We start from the raw sequence: 21,565 nt of genomic DNA, 5'->3' as shown, positions 1-21,565 counted from the left end.
GGTTGCTGTAGCGCCACCTATGGGCCAATCGGGGTCATACTCTGATAGGTTCTCCCCAAAAGTGTGGCCTACCATCTGGCCGAGTTTCAAGTCTCTAGGCCTTACGGTTTGGGCTGCACGATGCGTTTTAGGGCAATTTTTTTTTTCAAATAGCAAATACAATAGGTTTTCAGCACTAAAGTGCTTGAACACCTAAAAATGATCAAGGTACTAGATTGTACATATGCATACAAAATTCATAAAAACTTTAAGTGTACTGGTTCTTATATTAATCCATGCAAACAGATGACAAGGGCAATGCTGTACCTCACCTCCTTTTGAAGATACAGAGGGTTCCACCTCATTCAAACAGCCAGACTCTGCAACTATATAAAAAATCATGTAAATATACTCAATATACACATTTACTCACTTGCATCAGGGCCTATACTTTGGTAAATATGGACCATGATAGATTTCAGATATCTGTGAGTCATATATTTTTTGCACTAACTTTGGTCTCCTTTGGGCTTGGTGGTCTAGGATTTTTGACAGTTAGAAAGAGAACAAACATATCACAAATATGATAGATGATGGAAAACATGAAAACAAAGAATATAATTTGTAAACTCTCAAAGATCACAGCTGAAACACTCCAATAAGACTCATTGTCTTCACCAATCCCAAAGCAGTGTGCTGAAATTTGAATGTGCTATATGCATAGCTGCTATTCCTTTAATTTTAATCTTGTTTATTAGCTGGTTTAAATGGGATACCCAGGCATTCCCAGACCAGATGAGATTTTATAATCCCTTCAGCGCGTTCTGGATCTACCCCGTAGATGGTGCTTAAGAGGCATCCTGATCAGATGCCCGAACCAGGGGTCCCGTCTGGCAGGGGTGGCCATAGGCATATGGTGGTGCATTTCAAAAGCTAACGTGGGGCCCTATTTAGTTGAGAAATTGGTTTTCATTAATTATGGTATATATTCAGACATTATCTGTAAACATTTTTGTAATTGCGAGCACAAATGCACAACATGACTACATAAACATATTTATTTATAGCTGAGACCTCAGCCTTGCATTTGCTGCTTGTTAGAATAGCCTAACATACATTATGCTAGAGAAAAAGAAGTGAACAAAAGTGCATTTAGGGGTGTGACGGTTATTATATAACCGTGAGACCGACGGTTATAGCTGAACACCGTCATTAGAACTCTATAACCGCCAAAACCGTGTTATTAAAATATGTTTTACAAATATTTTTTTATCATAGAGAATGTTTAAATACTATTATCAGCTTACGAGGGAAACGGAGGCGGAGTTCGTGTTGCTTCGGAGGCTGCTACTGGAGATGATTCGGGAGAGGTCTGTGCACCACCCCCTCCCAAGAAGAGAAATCTTGTAGATCTCCTTAATAAACGGAGGTCTGAAATCTCTGCCCCTTTACCGATCAGAGCGCGCGCTGACATGGAGTAAAGCCTTGTTTATACTCGACGCACCCGCACGGTGCGGCAAAAATTACGGCATTGCGGTGTGGCGGTTGTGTGCGTTGGGTGCGCAAGACCCCATTTCACTTGGCGGTGTGCACGGCTTTTTTTGTAACAGCGCGCGCGATGCGCATTCCGAGGAAGAACGACGTCAAGCCGAAAGAAACAGAAAGAAAACTGCAATAAAAAAAAACATTTAAACAAGAGAACATCATATCAACATACACACCATCTTTCTGACAACTGCATAAAGTTGATGTTGTGTAATAGATACCATTTAGAAGCATCTAGGACCTGAAAAACACACCAATAAAAAAACGAGACAATTCAGGCACAAACCAAACTGAAGCAGTTAGGAGCATCTTAGTAACTTAGTACAACATCTTAGTACAACATGTTGTATTTGTATTTGTATATGTCCACTGGAAGCCTCAGTACCAAAACAAATTCCTTGTGTGTGCAAGCACACTTGGCAATAAAGCTCTTTCTCTTTCTGATTCTAACGCGATGTATAAGGGAACAATGGAGCATCTTAGGAATGCGATGTGTAAGGGAACAACGGAGGATCTTCGGAACTCGATGCATAACGGAACAACAGAACATCTTAGGAACGCGATGTTTATGGAAAAGAATATCATTTGAACTCATGTCATGAACTTAACAAGCACCATTTTAATAGACCTCTTAGATCGATGAAGCGGTGTTCCATCTCTTGTTACCAAAGAGAGCAAGTACTCCCTGGCTCTTGACAAAAATGATTTCCTCTCCATCCAATTCAAAGCACCCAAGGGAGCTTTGAATCCTTTGGCACGAGGATTGCGTCCATTCATTGTGTCAAACAGCCTGTCAATAATCTATACAGAAACATCGGTATCTAAAATCAATATCATTACAGGGTTTCATTAGGTATCAGATAAAATATCTCATCAGAAATCAATACTCATCTATTCAAAATATAAAGAGAACAGTACATATTTCTAAACTTTATGCTCAATGAGTAAACATGCAAGTACTAATATTTACTTGACTTCCTTTCCACAGGTATGCTTTGTACTACAGCAAATTTCACAGAGCTTTACCACTCCGATGAATTATAAAAATAAAATAAATATAAAAACTTGTGCTTGGTTCTATAATCACTAATTGTATTACCTCAATGAATTGTGCTGTTGCCTCACAGTCCTTAAACTGAGAGTACCCAAGATCCATCATTGTGCGGAGAGCCACTGACACGGAACGACTCAGTGTCTGTGCAGCCAGGGACACCCTCATCTTGTGATTTTCAAAGTAGACGTGTTTGTCTGTAATTTTATTGGCAGCATGCAGTCCATCTTTTTTTGCACATCATTGAGTTGATTGATGTACCTCCAATTGATCTGTCCGGTGGTCGTTGCAATTGGACTGTATGCCTGCAAAGTAAGAATCAGTCACTGCTCAAATAGCAAAATGTTGATCATCAGCCATAACTGTGCAAATGGAAAGACAACAATATTTAGATATAACGTTTAGCAGCAGAGGCATAACTTGTACGAATAGGTCTACAACGATCATTATTTACCTGCAACATATTACGTGCCAACTTGAGCATGTGACAAGCGTCCATCATTACAAATACTTTCTCGCCAGTCACCGGATACGAGAAACTGGTTTGAAGTGGCTCTCGTGGGTCTGCCTTCAGGTCACACCCAAGTTGGTTGCACATGCTTACATTGGAGGCATGCCCATCCATTGTTACACATACCACCCTAATGCCCCGTGCATGCAGCTCCTCCAAAGCATGACTAAGAAGGACCCTTTGTGTTTCTGGAGAGAGAGACTTGGTCAGGAAGTAAGCAATGGGAGCCTTCCAATGTCCTTGTAGGCCAACCACCATGAACACAAGAGCCTCAGTAGCAACATCAGTCTCACTGTTTCCATCACCCATGTCTACAAAACCAGACATTGACTGTGTATGATGATTATATTGCACATGTTTTCTGATGGACATGGCATCCAACATGAGTGAAACACATCAGTATTTAGCCGGGTCTCCCTGGCATCTTCTCTCCAGCATATCCAGCATCATTTTGTTCAGGCCAGGTTTGGAATCCACCGAACGCAGCCACCTGTTAAAAAAATTGAGAAGAAGCTTTTCAACGTGTTTGCATCAGTAATTTCCAAAAATTAAATTCAGACAACATTAAGCCTACCTTTGTATTGTATGTGGATGTGGGAGGGGAAAATGTCGAGTCTCTCTGAGGTATGTGTATGCCTTTGGTCCATGAAGATGGAGTGTGAGCGCAAATTCTCTGTAGTCCTTTGTGTACTCGTGGCCTTGCTTTGCCACAAGGTCTAACTGAAGATCTGAAATGTTATGATTTAAAATGAATAAGTCCCCTTCAGATAATAACTAAGAGGTTTAATAAAGAGAGTAAGAAGAATAACATGTACATGAATTTCAAAGTGCTAATTTTGTCTTACCAGAGTAGAATTCAAGCTTCTCTTTGAGCTCTTCATTAATGAGGTTATTTTTCCTCAAATCCCCCAAAAGACTCTTTACTGTAGTTTTTGCCCTCTTTTCTCTGGCCATGGCATTCTTCTTCTCTCGCTCCAGACTTTCCACTCTTGCCAAGGCTTCATTGAGTCTGGTCTTAAGAGTGGTAGGAGAATCAGGCAAGGCATAGCCATGATCCTAGTAGAAAGAGGAATGAACATGGTTTGAGTAATGTTTCACTTCACTTCACTGCCAGCACTCCGTGTGTGTGTGTGTGTGTGTGTGTATGTGTGTGTGTGTGTGTGTGTGTGTGTGTGTGTGTGTGTGTGTGTGTGTGTGTGTGTGTGTGTGTGTGTGTGTGTGTGTGTGTGCGCCTGCCAGCAATGAATGTTCAACGTGTCTTAAATTGTGTGAGTATGGGTTTATTTGTGAGCCTGTTTAATATGAGTGGCAGCAAACAAGTGAGATTTGAATTTGTCCAGGAAACATTATGATATGATGTTTAAAGTAGAAATATTCACATCATTAGGCTGAGGTTGTGGGCTTGAGGTTGCCGTTTCCTGGGAATCCTGAGAGTCCACGGACAGGCTTTTTTCAGCTCTTCTGGAGGTAGACGTATCCCTGCCCTTTTCCAACTAAAAGGAAGAAGCATAATACATAATGAAATTTGTATAAAGGGATAAGTATCTTACCCTGCCCCGTGATTGGTAATATAGGCTAATATTTACATTTATGAATGCTAACAGCCTTATGAGGATACACCTACTCTTTGGAGGTGAACCGGGAAGCTGAAGACGGAAGGAATAACATTATCTCGGAGTCTGACAATCTGACCTGTCCTATCAAAATCACCCTGCTTAAAATGTTGAGAGCAAAGCACGGATGAATCATTTGGATGGAAGACTTCTCTCCTCAAAGCCACTTCCCACTTCTTCCTCACAACTTTGTCCCTGGGAAACCTTTAAAATGAAAACGGAAGATTTTGGAGTCTACACAAAAACATTTCACAATGGAGGTCAAGCTTATTTTCTTGAAAGGTCTGTTGGTTTATTTGTGTAGGTTGTATAGTATTTACAGTCATTACGTTCCTGTGTATATTGCATGAATGACGGGTGGATGGGCAGATATTGTGTTTTGTGGTAGGTGGGATGCCATGCGGAACCGTTGCCACTGAAACTGCATATTAACGCACCAGTGGGGCTCGACAGCCTTAGTCAAACGGGTTGGCGCGTATGGTTGGGTTGCGGAGAGATTGTGGTTAGGTCTCAGCAGCAAGAGGGAAGTAGAGGTCAGTAACCTGGGCTGAGTTGAGTGGGGGACGGAGGGGGGTGACTCTGGGACGCCAGAGTCACTGTCGAGCCCTCTTGAGGTGTCGTGGGCTAGTCGAAGAAACACTGAGGACGGAAGGTGCCCACTTGAAGACCCTAGAGATGTTCCCTACTCCGCTCAATCCAGAGGGTTGTTATGGGGGGACAGCACTGTGGTTGCAGCCGTTGTGTGTGCTGACGCGCAATACACTGTATTAACACCAGACAGAAGATTCACGTCACCAGATGGAAAGAAGCGTAAATGGATGGAGAAGCATAGGTTACTCTAAAGCTACGTCTTAGTTGGTGATTATCTTGGCGAAAGCCGAGTACAAATCAGCATGAAGTTTTAACATCAACTCTAGTGTAATGGAAATCTTCCTTCAGATTTCTTAGAACCTTTCTTCAACATTCACTGGCCAATGTTATTATACCAATAATAATTGTTTTATTTCTACATAGAATTATGGGAGGGGGTAACTTAATTTGCGCATCGCCGTCATGCGTGTATTATATTGCTTCCTGATATCACGTGCGCAAACAAAAAAACGAATATATATATATATATATATATATATATATATATATATGCATTTATACAACAGTGCAGTTGAATGCTTGTACCTGATAACCGAGAAGCTCTTGTAATTATTACTTTACCCCACCTCACCAGTAAACATAGCCTAGCTAACGTTAGCTGGCTACGATTTCAGTAGTACAGTAATATCAAAGATCCTTGCTCCTTCTCAATTATCTGGTAATATTCCATTCACAAAATACAACCAATAGTACGGTAATGTTAAAACTTACTTGTGAAAAGTAATCCCCCGGGCCCTATTTGCGATGGTCCGCCGATTAGAACAGGAAAATGCTCCACAATGCTCTGGCATCTTATCTGCTGCCAGGCAAGGAAACTAGGACTATGACCGGCTCAAGATGGCGGCCGTATTTCTCGGTGCTCAGCGGCCAATAGGGCATCTAGTCTCTATATGATATCTATGTTGTAACACGTTTGTGTTTTTCTTACCTTTGTTTGACTTCTTATGCTTCTATTGTATCCTATAACTCGTCCAAATTTGATTAGTGCAATGGCTGATGGCTTATTAAAGTTAAATATAGCAGAGGCTAAATATTATTGACAAATCTGGCACGGCTATTTTAGGAAAAGCACGATATTATACATAATTTTTATATATCTCCCATTAAATCGGAAGGTTTATGAATAGATCTAATTTCGGAATGCGTCTTATTTAATAGAAATACGCTCTACCATCAAATGCAGCGAAAACTGCAATCAGTATCCCATCTGCTTTGCCTAAATATAAAAATCATAGACAATGAATAATATAAAGTAGGCTACATAAAATATCCTGACCATTTATATCAGACAAATTGACATATCAAATGCAAAGCCGGCCTACATGTCTACTTTATTGATACCCTTAATGTAATGTAACCCTGACTTAATTTCAGGAGTAATAATAAGAATTGTAGCTATCTAGTTTAAATCAATTATAACTTATGGTTATATGATTGTTAACTGAAATATAATAAATAACAATAAATAAAAGGTGGAAGAGGAATAATTCGAATAAGATGTACAGTATAATAGAATTGATCAATGAGACTGAGAAATAGAAAAAAACTGAGAAACTCCGCCCTGCTGAGTCTTTAGAAGCAGCGCGATCTGACCATGCGATCTAACAAGCAACCGAGAGAGAAATAAGCTAGAGCGAGTATTCTCTAAAAAAGAATGAAATATAAGTGTAAACTGTTGACTGTTTTGTCTAAAAACGTTTTGTATTTCACGAAGAGACAGTTATGTTAAGAATCCAGTTAATTTTATGTTCATGTGCTGGTGTGGATATCAATCTTGAAGTATTACCTTGTGGAAACACTGGATGTGGTGATCGAGTTATTTCGTGCTGTTTATTTTGAAATAAGCACAAGACAATTGTGAATACAAATGTTTATTGAAACTGTAAGATATATGTGTTATTTGTTGGATTTGGATTTAAATGACAGATTGTTGCCAGAAACACTGAAGCAAAGAAAACTCACAACAAAGTTCTCAAAGGTGACATATTGAACTTGTAAATAATGTGAAATAATCATTAACTATATGTTACATACAAAATGCCCCAAAGGTATATGGAAAAAAAAAGAGAAAGTGATTGAATGAATTAAACAATGCCAAATGTCTTGGCACAAGCTATGGCTAATGCCATGTTTTCTGAAAAGTCATTAAATGTTGAGCACATTGGTAAATTGAGGCTCACTGAGCAGGTGTTGGCTGTTGGAAGGCTTCGGCCTAACCCTGGTTCCAGGAATGTGATTGTTGGTTTCTGCTGAAATCCTGCCAGTGGGACCTTAGATGCCCCACTGGCAAAGATTAAAATATCCTCCAGCTTCACGTTGTCAACGTTTCCTTCTAAAATTAAATAGAAAACAAAACAAAAATGTACATTATTAGAACAGCAAATAGCAAAACTTTTTAATGTTTTTGTCTTCCTGTGGATTACTCTTGGACTGTTTATTCTCTTCGTGATTCTTTGCTGCCTGCCCTGGACTGTTTTCTATTGTGGACTGATTTAAATAAGTTTGCTGCCTGCCCTGACCTTACGCCTGTTTATGGTTTACAAGTTGCTTTGTCTCTACTGTTGTGTTTGCGGGTGATTAACTCCGATTGTACAACCAATAATAAAGCTGCAAATGGATCCTCACTTTGCTGAAGCCCAGTACCATTTATGATATTTTAAACTTTAAGTGTTAGATTTATCTATTTTTTAGATTAATTTCATTGTCAGGAAATATCAGGCCGATTTATCATGTTAGTTATGGGAAAAAGTGCAAATAAAATGATTATTATGTCTATGTGCTCAGGGAATACCCATATTGCACTGTGAGAGTCGCAAGCCTAAGAATTTAATTCGTATTGACAGAAGATGGCGTCAGCAGCGACTTATCTATACAACCATTTTCCAAAGCTGGGTCCAATGTGGCTTCAGTAATATCATACAGGTATTAATTCCTTTTTAATTTATTATTAAATTGTCATGGAAACTAGCGTGTATAAACCTTACATAAACAGAATTCAAGATAAATCTTTTCATCTTACTAATGGAGCTGCCAGTTTCCTGAATTTCAAATGATTATTTAACAGCAGACACAAACTATACAAAAGCGGCAGTCTTTCCAAACTATATTAGTGGAGTAATGTAGGGAATAATGAATAAGGCTATACCAGGCAATATTTTAAAAAATATATTATAATAACTGCATATTCTTGGGATATTTGCCCAAAAATCTAAATTCTGTTTATTTACATTTACAAACACTTATGTCGTTTCAAACCTGTATGAATTTCGTTTTTTTCTTGCTGAACAAATATATTTTGAAGAATGTTGGAAAACAAATAGTTTTGGTCAGTTCTAAATCTAAATTCAGATGCAGCTACTGAGAAAAATAAATCATGGCCGTTGTTGCATAAAAGTTTATATGTAATAAATTATATATTAATCAAATCAAATTTCTTTCTAACCCTTCTTATGTAATATCTATTTGATGCTGTTCTTATTTAACACAATGACTTTAATCTTTTGGGTGTAATTTCTCAGACAAATTTGGTGTCATCACAATAGGTGAGATTAGAGTCATGAAATACAGAGAAAGTCATGATATAGGCATACAGGTGGTATCTTTTTCAGTTCATCACTCAGAAAGACTTAGAATAGCCTACAACACCTTTTTTTCAAAGGCTTATTCAGGGAAGTGCAGCAGAATGCAGGAAATGGTTGAGTATTTTAGGTAAAACATCTGTATTTAGTGCCTGTAATGGCCATTTATAGTCTTTACACATTGGCTTGGATACTTGCATGGTTACAAAAACAGCTAATTTCAAGAGCTGAGGTCATCACGTCAGGTCACGTCAGGTCGTCACGTCAAGTCGTCACGTCAGGTCGTCACGTGGGTCACCCGCTCGGTAAGACGCTCAAAAGTACAAGACGTTCGGATAGACGTTCGATCGGTCGGTCGGTCGGTCGAATGTTTGATTTTGGCACGGAGTAAGCGCCATAACACTCATCCTCGGGCGTCATCTAACTGACGCTTTTGACCATGCGTCTAAATCCGACGCACATGGCACCCTTTAGCGTCAGTTAGATGACGCTTCCGTTATGGGTAGGTTTAGGTCTGGGCTAGGGTTAGGGTTAGACCACTAGGAGGCGAGTCTCATATTGACGCTTAAAGGGTGCCACGTGCGTCGGCATGTTGACGCATGGTCAAACATGGTCAAAAGCGTCAGTTAGATGACGCCTTGGGATGAGACTGGGCTACATGTTTTTATATTGAAATATATATATATATAGCAGAAAAAACTAATATGTATTTAAGTTTTTCAATATCGTGCAGCCCTAATATTGAGCATATCTTAAATTGAACCTGGATTGATAATTTGTGATACCAGATGAGATGTATATATAATAGATTTTGAACTGTACTATTTTTGTATTGCAGGTTATAATAAAGACATTTGATAATACATTTTTTAAAGATCTTGTAAATAACTTTGCTTAATATTAACATTATTATTAGTAGTATTTAAATGCTAAAAAAATTTCATCATGAGCTGTTGGCATGTAAATGAACATAATGATTATAGAGAGTGAAAAAAACTTTTCAAAGGTACCAGCTCCTGTTGTAAAGTTATAGTACACAGTACACACACATGAGAGGTACTGTCTCTCCCTACTCTTACAAAATTACAAACAACCAGCCTGAAAAACACATGTTGTATGAAGAACCAATAACGTCCAAGCTTATTGATACTGCGGTCTTCCTTAATTTGGCCCCAGGGCCTGTTTAATACCAGGTTTCGATACCCATCCCTACATATGGATGAGTTCATATGGATGAAAGCCTGTTGTGTTCGGTCTCTTGATTTGTGATAGTGACAGCTATTGTGAAACTCACCTTCTTCATGTACTGAGTGTGGATGGCATCAAGATCTTGTCCTGAAGAATCACAGGGCCACACGCTAGGGATTATATCTCATCTGGTGACAAGAGCATAGCCATAACTTTAAGTACTCTAATGATATATTTACCCCCTGATATTGCATTGAGAATATACATTCAAAAATTGTAAAGGCTAAGACTATGAGCCATGAGTAAGCTGGCCAGATATCTGTGAAAAATAACTTACGTGCCTAAAGTTGTCGACCCCCTGAACCACATTCAGCATTTATAAGTAAAAATAATTTCAGTATTTATTAGTAAAAAATACATACAAATAAATAAATACCTTTGAGTTGGACAGTATGGTGTCTGTCTCATTGGCCAACATAATTCAAAACAGACCTAGAGAAATAAAATAAAATATACCAATGACCATGATATCCTGTTTGTGACATACTGGAACGACACCGGATGCAAAAGCAATAAACGCTTTATTGAAGAACAGATAGCAGAACGGTCAGAACAGACACACTGGGGTCGAGACGGCACAACACAGATGGAACAGTGGCGCAGGGACCCAGGTGAGCAGGTGGTGCAGTGCTGGTGATGTCCTCGGTGAATGTGCTCGGTGATCCCGTGGTGAGTATCCGTGACCGCGTGTGGAAGTCCAGTGAAGGTAATCCAGAACACGTAACGATAACAATCCAACCGGGAACGACAGCACGACGAACAGGAATCCACTCAGCAACGACACGAAGAACACGAACACACCGGAGACGAACAATGATCTGACAACATGAGACACCAGTTACTGAACATATAAAGGCACATACAAAGTGAAACCAGCTGGCGCTGCTGATCAGAAGTGATCAGTGACCACGCCCACACTAAACACACACACACACAAGACGAGAGAGAGAAAGTGAATTGATCACACGTGACAATACCCCCTCCCCTAGGGACGCCTCCTGGCGTCCCAAGGACTCCTTACCTGTTGATTGTAATCATCGATCAGAGAGTGATCCAGGATGTCTCTAGCAGGTACCCAACTTCTCTCCTCCGGACCGTAACCTTCCCAGTCCACCAGGTATTGAAATCCGCGTCCCCTCCTTCTTGAGTCCAGAATACGATTTACCGAATACGTTGGTTCCCCGTCTACGAGACGCGGCGGTGGGGGAACCGGGACTGGCGGATTAATACGTGCGTAAAACACAGGTTTTATTTTGGAAACATGGAAGGCGGGATGAATTCTCCTGTACACCGGAGGAAGTTTGAGGCGGACTGTCACCGGACTAATGATCTTGGTGACAGGGAACGGACCAATGAATTTGGGAGCAAGTTTATTAGACACGGATCGGAGAGGAATATTCTTAGTTGAAAGCCACACTTTTTGACCTACGACGTATACGGGGGGCTTTGACCTGTGGCAATCGGCCTTGGCCTTGGTGCGCTTCCCCGCCTGGAGGAGAGTCTCACGGGCTCTATTCCAGGTGTGGTGACACCTCTGGACATACGCATGAGCGACCTCGAGCGACCTCGAATTCCATACTGGTAAAAACTGGTGGCTGGTAACCTAACCTACATTCAAACGGCGAGAGGCCCGTGGATGACACTGGCAACGAATTGTGGGCGTACTCTACTATCGAGAGTTGTTGGCTCCAGGAGGAAGGATTCTTGGACACCAAACATCGCAACACTCTCTCCAAGTCTTGGTTGGCTCTCTCGGTTTGTCCATTGCGCTGGGGATGAAACCCCAAAGATAGACTGACAGTCGCCCCCAGGAATCTACAGAATTCTTGCCAAAATTTGGACACAAATTGGGGACCCCTGTCAGAGACCACGTCTATCGGGAGGCCATGAAGTCGAAAGACGTGATCTATGACTGTTACCGCTGTCTCCTTGGCTGAGGGTAATTTGGGCAAGGGAATGAAATGAGTCGCCTTCGAGAACCGGTCCACGACAGTCAAAACGAATGTTTTGCCCTGGGAGGGCGGTAACAAAATCTAGAGCGATGTGGGACCAGGGTCTCGAAGGGACCGACAACGGTTGGAGTAACCCATCTGGAGGTCGATTGGAAGTCTTACCAGTGGCGCAAACCGAGCAAGCCAATACAAAATTGCGGATGTGACGAACCATCATGGGCCACCAGAATCGTTGTTTGACCAAAAAACTGGTGCGGTTAATACCTGGATGACACGCTATGCTGGAAGAATGTCCCCACTGAATAACTTCGGACAGATTCCCCTCTGGTACGAATAAACGGTTCGGTGGGCACTCGGGCGGAGGCGTTACCCCTTCTAAGGCCGACATGACCCTCGATTCGATCTCCCACCTGAGAGCGGAGACAACAATAGGTCTGGTAAAATACGCTCGGGGAGTAGACGGGCGTTCGGTCTGATCAAAAATACAAGATAATGAGTCGGGTTTGATGTTTTTGGAACCCGGGCGGTACGAGAGAGAAAAGTCAAAACGTCCGAAAAACAGTGCCCAGCGAGCCTGCCTAGAGTTGAGTCTTTTAGCAGTTCTAATGTATTCTAGATTCTTGTGATCAGTCCAAACAATAAAAGGTACCCCTGACCCTTCTAACCAGTGACGCCACTCCTCCAGCGCTAACTTGACTGCCAACAACTCTCTGTTACCTATGTCATAGTTGCGTTCGGCAGGAGATAAACAATGGGATAAAAACGCGCAAGGATGCATCTTGTGGTCTGAGGAAGAGCGTTGAGAAAGAACTGCTCCTACCCCCACCTCTGACGCGTCGACCTCCACCACAAACGGACGTGATGGATCAGGGGCGACAAGAATGGGAGCTGAAACGAAGCGGCTCTTGAGTTTGACGAATACGGCCTCGGCTGCATCGGACCACCTGAACGTCGTTCTGGGGGAGGTCAAGGCAGTCAGAGGCGCGGCTAGTTGGCTGTAGTTGCGAATAAAACGCCGATAAAAATTGGCAAACCCCAGAAACCTCAGTAGGGCCTTACGAGAATCTGGACTTGGCCAATCTATCACAGCCTTAACCTTGTCAAGATCCATACGCATTCCCTCAGACGAGACGATGTGACCTAAGAAGGGAACCGACTGTGCATGGAAAACGAATTTCTCCGCCTTGACAAAAAGCCCATTCTCTAGCAACCTCTGAAACACTCGTCTGACCTGCTGAACATGCTCCTGGAGAGAAGATGAAAAAATCAATATGTCATCCAGGTAAACATATATGAACTGGTCAACCATATCTCTCAGCACGTCATTGACAAGTGCCTGGAAGACCGCTGGGGAGTTGGACAGCCCGAACGGCATGACCAAATATTCAAAGTGCCCCCTAGGGGTATTAAACGCGGTCTTCCACTCATCGCCCCTCCTTATGCGGACCAAATGATAAGCGTTACGTAAATCCAATTTTGTGAAGATGGATGCTCCCTGCAATCTCTCGAAAGCTGAAGACATCAACGGCAAAGGGTAAGTGTTCTTTACCGTGATGTTGTTCAACCCCCGGTAATCAATACAAGGTTGCAAAGATCCATCCTTCTTCCCCACAAAAAAGAACCCCGCCCCCGCTGGAGATGAGGAAGGGCGAATGAACTTGGATGCTAGAGAATCGGAAATATATTTCTCCATAGCCTCCCTTTCTGGTATAGAACGTGAATATAACTTGCCCTTAGGCGGAGACTCACCTGGCACTAAATCTATGGCCCAGTCGTAAGGACGATGTGGAGGTAGAGAAGCAGCTCGAGACTTACTGAACACTTCTCTCAGATCCTGGTACTCCTTGGGCACGTTAGACAAATTCACCTCCTCCTCCTGAAACACAGAAACAGGTACAGACGAACACGCAGATACGAGACAAGACTCATGACACTTATTACTCCACGCAGACACAGAATTCTGATCCCAATCAATTCTGGGGTTGTGAAGTGTAAGCCAGGGATGTCCGAGTACTACTGGTGCAATGGGTGAATCAATGAGAAAAAATGTTATAGTTTCAGTGTGGTTGCCAGATGTAGTGAGTGTGATGGGTTCAGAAACGTGCGAAATGTTAGGAAGTTCTTGACCAGTAAGGGCGTTGACGGAGATCTTTCGGTTGAGGGGAGAAAAGGGGATAAGAAGTTGTTTAGCGAGTCTAATGTCCAGAAAATTACCTTCTGCCCCAGAGTCCAGTAAAGCCTTGGTGTCGTGAAATGTGAGTTGCCCACCTGAGCCTTACCGGAAGGAGAGTAGATGATGAGGTCTTCTCGGCGAAGATCCCACCCGATAGTAGCCTCACTGATACTATCGGGCTTGCTCTTTTACCGGGCATGAGTTGACGAAATGCCCCGGTTTACCACACTATAAACAAAGTCTTTGGGATCTCCGCCTTTCTCTCTCCTCCCGGGAAAGCCGAGCTCTGCCCACCTGCATGGGCTTGTGATCGGTGACGGGGCTGACCGTGTCCTCGCTGACGGTGCGTGCACTCTCTGTGCTGAAGAAATGACGATTCTGGACGACCCGACTCCTCCAGCTTAGCCGAGCGTCGACCCGAAGAGCCAACTCAATGAGTCCGTTCAGTCTCGCGGGTAAGTCCAACATGTAGATCTCATCTTGGACACGGTCAGCCAGCCCATGCAGGAAACGGTCCCACTGCGCCTCCTCGTTCCATTGGCACTCTGCGGCCAGTGTGCGGAATTGGATGGAATATTCCGACACCGAGCGGTCTCCCTGGCGAAGATCGGCGAGTAGTCTGGCCGCCTCCCTACCCGCCACAGCCCGATCAAAGACTCTCTTCATTTCCTCCGAGAGTGCCAGGAACGAGGCGCAGCATGGATCTTGGTTCTCCCACACCGCCGTTCCCCAAAGTGCAGCCTTGCCAGACAATAGGGTTAACATAAATGCCACCTTGGATTGTTCTTGGGCGAATGTCTGCGGCTGTAACGAAAAGTGCATAGAGCATCTGGTTAAAAATGCTCTGCAGAACTCCGGCTCACCTGCATAACCCTCAGGTGTGGGTAAACGTGGCTCACGACGATTCCATCCTTCTGGAGGTGTGGGTTGAACGGGCGGTGTGGGAGGCGCAGTGGGAACCCTGAGAAGTTGTAGTTGTTGGGTGAGCTCGGACACCTGCGCCACAAGTGCTTGAACCGTTCGACCCATGTTCTTGATGCCCTCCTGTTGTTGGTCCATCCTGGCGATGCTGTTTGCAGCGAAGTTGTCCCAGCCTGATGCGCTTACTGCATCCATTGAGGTCAGATCATTCTGTGACATACTGGAATGACACCGGATGCAAATGCAATAAACGCTTTATTGAAGAACAGATAGCAGAATGGTCAGAACAGACACACTGGGGTCGAGACGGCACAACACAGATGGAACAGTGGCGCAGGGACCCAGGTGAGCAGGTGGTGCAGTGTTGGTGATGTCCTCGGTGAAGGTGCTCGGTGATCCCGTGGTGAGTATCCGTGACCGCGTGTGGAAGTCCAGTGAAGGTAATCCAGAACACGTAACGATAACAATCCAACCGGGAACGACAGCACGACGAACAGGAATCCACTCAGCAACGACACGAAGAACACGAACACACCGGAGACGAACAATGATCTGACAACATGAGACACCAGTTACTGAACATATAAAGCCACATACAAAGTGAAACCAGCTGGCGCTGCTGATCAGAAGTGATCAGTGACCACGCCCACACTAAACACACATTTATGAATTGATCACACGTGAAACTGTTATCATAATAGTTAAATGAATTATTATGGCGACTACGACGATATTACTACGACCATTATATTTGTCGCTTATTATTTAGCTTATTATTTAGACTACAGGCTTCTCAAGGACAGTCTCATTGAAAAAACCTAAAGTTAACGATTTTAAAAAGTGAGATTTCTTTCAAAAGCATAAATCTTACAGACCCCAAACTTTTGAACAGTAGTGCACTGTATGTTTGAGGTTTTGCTCATGGATAGCCGTGGAGATTGTCTTGGACAGGGGGTGCAGAAGGCCATCAGCATGATGATCTAGGAACATAACATGCAATTTGTCACTGAGCCAACAATGTTAAATAGGATTTACAATATAATATAGGGTTTATTACAAGGAACCAATGCAGAAAGGTGAAATGCAGAAAAGAGAAAAAAATAAAATAAATATATATATATATATATATATATATATATATATATATATATATATATATCTTAAGATAATAGATATTGTGAAATAAATGGATATGAATTATTATGATGATTAAACAATAATTTACCCTTATTGTAGAGGTTTCACTTTGTTATATCAATATTTGTAAGTGAAGTCACTGATTAACAGTACAGTGCATTCTATTAGGTTAAATAAATTAGCTTACTTCTAATCACCCATTGACAAATTACCAGCAAAACAAAACTATCAAAAACTGTTATCTACACAAAGATGTGGTTAAAACCCCAAACTTAAACAAGAGACACTGGTTTTGCTGTTTGTCAGTTGATGACCTTTCCTTGTTGCCATGCTCTCGGGCGCGCTCCAGTCTTTCAATGCGACTCAAATGTTTACGCGCACGCGCATTAAAACACTTCAAAGGCACGCAGCATATAAATAAACATCTAGAATTAAAACGTATAGCATAATTTAGCATAATCACATATTAGCGCGTGCGATCTGTGTTTGTGTTTGGAGCTCCGTCGAATTGATTCATTAATCGCTGATTTTCTTCTTTACCACTCATTTATAAACAAGCACTTTCTATTTTTATATCATGTGAACTTATCCTCGACACTATTCCTTATAAAAAACAATCGGATTGCTTTGATATCGCTACTTAGATCCAACTTTCCGAATCTCGGCTACTAGCCTTTAGCCCGCTAGCATTTCACGCGTGGCCTCGCGCCTATCGACCCTCTCATTTTACACCCGTTTGACTGAAAGGATACGTGTTATATCCATCATTTCAGTCCTAAATTAGTAGTGATATTGGTAGTATCACTACTAATTTACTGTTCATCTGTTATAATGGCGAACATATCGGATGTGTGTCTAACGTTACCTCTGAGTGCAGGTGAGGACACATTCGAGCTGGTTTCGGTACGATTGGAGCTGGAGTCGGTGGAGAAACAGATCCGCGTTCTGCTGGTGAAGCAAGCCGAGCTGCGAGATCGGCGATCAACGCTCGAAACATCACGCGCCGATGCTCACAAGTCAGTGGTTAGTAACTTTTTGACTCCGACTTCGTCTACTCCGTGCGTTTCTCTGCCCAGGAGGACGCGATCATCTCTGCCTTCATTCACTCCGGCACCGAGGCAACACCACGGACCCTGGGTGATCCCACAGCGGAAGACACGAGCCAGGACCAGACCAAGGACTTCCCCCCCCCCTCCCGGTCTTCGAGATCTCCACCCGGAACCGCTTCTCCCCTCTTCGCGAGCCGGAACGTGACGCCGCCGTGATCATCGGCACTTCCATGGTCCGTCATGTCCGTGCTACCTCAGGTAAGCGTAAGGTGCGCACTCACTGTTTTCCTGGTGCTCGTGTTCTTGATGTCGCTGCACAGATTCCCGAGATCCTGAACGGTGACGAGCGCGTCGGAGCTGTGGTCCTACACGCCGGGACGAACGACATCAGGCTGCGGCAGACGGAGGTTCTGAAGAAGGACTACAGAAGCCTGATCGAGACGGTTCGCAGCACATCGCCTGAAGCAACTATCATCGTGTCTGGACCGCTTCCCACGTACCGACTAGGACAAGAAAGGTTCAGTAGATTATTTGCTCTAAATGAATGGTTAATGTCATGGTGTAATGAACAGAAACTGCTCTTTGTAAATAATTGGAATCTGTTCTGGGAGCGACCTAGGCTCTACCGTGCTGATGGCCTGCACCCCAGCAGAATCGGAGCGGCTGTTCTGTCCGACAACATCTCCAAGACGTTACACACCATATGACTAGTAAGTCAAAGTCCAAATCACAGTCTTTGCTGTCCCAACTTAATTGATATAAGTAGTGTAGAACATTATATAGAAACTGTGTCTATTCCTCGCTTAGTGAGGCCAAACAATAAATCTAGTGTAGGATCTAGCAAAAATCTTATTGTAATTAAACCAAAAAATCTAAATATCAGTGAACAAAAACAATTTCTAAAGCTAGGTCTTCTAAACATTAGATCGCTCACACCTAAGGCGGTTATTGTAAATGAAATGGTCACAGATAATAGTTTCGATGTACTTTGCCTTACTGAAACCTGGCTTAAACCAAATGATTATTTCGGTCTAAATGAGTCCACTCCACCAGGATACTGTTATAAGCATGAGCCCCGTCTGATCGGTCGTGGCGGCGGGGTTGCAACAATCTATAGAGATATTCTTAATGTTACTCAGAAAACAGGTCACAGGTTTAATTCGTTTGAAGTACTTGTGCTAAATGTTACGCTCTTAGATGCAAGAAACAAATCCATATTATCTCTAGCCTTGGCTACCCTATATAGACCTCCAGGGCCCTATGCTGATTTCCTAAAAGAGTTTGCATACTTTCTCTCAGATCTATTGGTCAATGTCGATAAAGCAATAATTGTTGGAGACTTTAACATACACGTAGATAATACAAATGATGCGTTAGGGACTGCGTTTACAGATTTATTAAACTCCTTTGGGGTCACGCAAAACGTCAGCGGTCCCACTCATCGTCTAAATCATACACTAGATTTAATTATATCATATGGAACCAATCCAACTGATATAAATATTATACCGCAAAGTGATGATCTCACTGATCATTACATGGTAACTTGTATAATACGTACTGCTGAAATTTGTCACGTTGCGCAACGTTATCGACCAGGCAGAACAATCCTTCCAACCACTATAGATAGATTCTCAAATAGCTTACCTGATCTATCTCAGCTGCGCAGTGCACCCAAACAAACAGATGAACTAGAGGAAATGACTAGCAGTTTGAGCACCATGTTCTCTAGTACACTAGATATTGTTGCACCAATTAGATTAAAAAAGGTAAGAGAGAAAACTAAAGCACCATGGTACAACAGTGCTACGCATGCAATCAAGAGAGAAACTCGTAACTTAGAGCGTAAATGGAAACAAACTAATTTAGAGGTCTTTAGAATCGCGTGGAAAGACAGTATGTCACGTTATAAAAAGGCTCTAAAAGCAGCAAGGGCTGAGCATCTCCGCAAACTAATAGAAAATAACCAAAATAATCCAAGGTTTTTATTCAACACCGTGGCTAGACTAACAAATAAACAAACATCACCAGAGCAAAATATTCCATTACAATATAGTAGTAATGATTTTATGAATTACTTCAATGAGAAAATAGAAAGCATCCGAAACACAATTGTAAATATACAATCCTCTATGATGTCTTATGATTCAGCCTCAATTATGGCCCCTCTAGAACAACTACACCGATTTACAACTATAGGACAGGAAGAGCTAAATAAACTTATCATTGCATCGAAACCAACAACATGTTTATTAGATCCAATACCCACTAAACTACTGAAAGAAGTGTTACCTGTAGTCGAAGAGCCTCTTCTTAATATTATTAACTCGTCTTTATTTTTAGGTCATGTTCCAAAAATATTCAAGCTGGCAGTAATAAAACCTCTCATTAAGAAACCGCAATTAGATCCAAATAACTTAGCAAATTACAGACCCATCTCAAATCTTCCATTTATGTCTAAAATACTAGAAAAAATTGTGTCCGCTCAATTGTGCTCTTTCTTACAAGAAAATGATATCTATGAAAAATTCCAGTCGGGATTCAGACCGCATCATAGCACAGAAACTGCGCTAGTTAAAATTACAAATGATTTACTTTTAGCTTCTGACCAAGGCTGTATCTCAATACTAGTTCTACTCGATCTAAGCGCTGCGTTCGACACTATCGATCATAAAATACTCCTGGATCGACTACAAAACTACACTGGTGTTCAGGGACAGGCATTAAGCTGGTTTAGATCTTACTTATCAGACCGTTACCATTTTGTCTGTCTAAATGGGGAAAAATCAAAGATAACGTCAGTAGACTATGGAGTGCCGCAAGGATCGGTGTTAGGCCCTCTGCTATTCTCAATATATATGCTGCCACTTGGTAATATTATAAGAAAACATGGAATTAATTTCCACTGTTATGCTGATGACACTCAATTATATATCTCATCACGACCAGATGAAAACACTAACTTATCTAAATTGACAGAGTGTCTAAATGATATAAAATGCTGGATGACGTGTAATTTCCTGCTATTAAATTCAGATAAAACGGAGGTACTACTTATTGGTCCAAAAAACTACCCACAAAATCCCTTACCATACAACTTTAATTTAGAAGGATGTCCTGTTACTTTATCCACTACAGTAAAAGACCTGGGTGTTATACTAGACCGCAACTTGACTTTCGAAAATCATATTTCATATATTACAAGAACAGCCTTTTTCCACCTTAGAAACATTGCTAAGCTACGCAACATGCTATCTGTTTCTGATGCAGAAAAGTTAGTTCATGCTTTCATGACCTCGAGACTAGATTACTGTAATGCTTTATTAGCTGGCTGTCCTACATCCTCAATTAACAAGCTACAGTTAGTGCAAAATGCAGCTGCTAGAGTTCTTACTAGATCAAGAAAATATGATCATATAACACCTATTTTATCATCTCTACACTGGTTACCTATTAAGTTACGTATCAATTACAAAGTATTCCTACTGACCTATAAAGCCCTAAATGGTTTAGCTCCTGTGTATTTAACAGACCTTCTATCGCCATACAATCCATCGCGCTCTTTAAGATCACTAAATTCGAGGCTTCTGGTCATTCCTAGGATATCTAAGTCCACTAAAGGAGGGAGGGCGTTCTCGCATTTAGCTCCTAAACTCTGGAATAGCCTTCCTGATATTGTACGAGACTCAGACTCGCTGTCCCAGTTTAAAACTAGATTAAAGACGCATCTCTTTAACCAAGCATTCACTTAATGCTTAACCTTTGATACTGCTGAATCGGTTCGAATGCATTAACATTATGAACATCAGCTATGCTAATTATTTCCCATCTGCCTTTCTGCTGTTATCTCGGGACGCTAGTCCCGAGGTAAATAGCGTTCGTCAGCTCCAGTTTGTATCCAGCCTCTCACGGAGACTTCAGATGCCCCAACGCCTGTGAAGAGACGACTCGACGCCTGTGAAGAGACGACTCAAAGCCAGCGATATGTTATGCCATAAATTAATACTTGATTAACTAACTGTATTTTTCTATGTACATTTCCGAAATGCAATTTCTGTAAAGCTGCTTTGAGACAATGTGTATTGTGAAAAGCGCTATACAAATAAATTTGAATTGAATTGAATTGAATTTAAAATATCATCAATATTAAATCATGA

At 41.9% G+C, this 21,565-nt stretch overlaps 1 protein-coding gene and 1 long non-coding RNA gene across 3 annotated transcripts; both read right to left on the bottom strand.

Annotated features, from left to right (window-relative positions):
- Nucleotides 1–344: 344 nt before the first annotated feature.
- On the bottom strand, nucleotides 345–16,283 carry LOC143735346 (uncharacterized). Of its 2 annotated transcripts, none has more exons than XR_013203110.1 (4): nucleotides 16,098–16,283; nucleotides 10,553–10,608; nucleotides 10,223–10,304; nucleotides 345–365 (listed from the first exon to the last, which is right to left on the bottom strand). It is a non-coding gene; the product is annotated as an uncharacterized LOC143735346 (long non-coding RNA). The 2 variants fall into 2 exon arrangements; XR_013203109.1 differs by lacking the exon at nucleotides 345–365 and adding an exon at nucleotides 7,206–7,682.
- Nucleotides 3,859–6,175, bottom strand: LOC143735310 (THAP domain-containing protein 6-like). Its single transcript, XM_077225455.1, has 4 exons — nucleotides 6,062–6,175; nucleotides 4,711–4,903; nucleotides 4,466–4,579; nucleotides 3,859–4,142 (listed from the first exon to the last, which is right to left on the bottom strand). Exons 1-4 carry the CDS (start codon nucleotides 6,139–6,141, stop codon nucleotides 3,909–3,911), a joined length of 621 nt encoding a protein of 206 aa, XP_077081570.1. The 5' UTR covers nucleotides 6,142–6,175; the 3' UTR covers nucleotides 3,859–3,908.
- Nucleotides 16,284–21,565: the final 5,282 nt, after the last annotated feature.

Source organism: Siphateles boraxobius, unplaced genomic scaffold (assembly GCF_051911475.1).
Source record: "Siphateles boraxobius isolate OS27281-9 unplaced genomic scaffold, OSU_SipBor_1 13, whole genome shotgun sequence".
In the NCBI taxonomy this organism is placed as follows: Eukaryota; Metazoa; Chordata; class Actinopteri; order Cypriniformes; family Leuciscidae; genus Siphateles; species Siphateles boraxobius.
The sequence above is the reverse complement of the archived record's forward strand: the minus strand, read 5'-3'. Positions and strand labels throughout refer to the sequence as shown.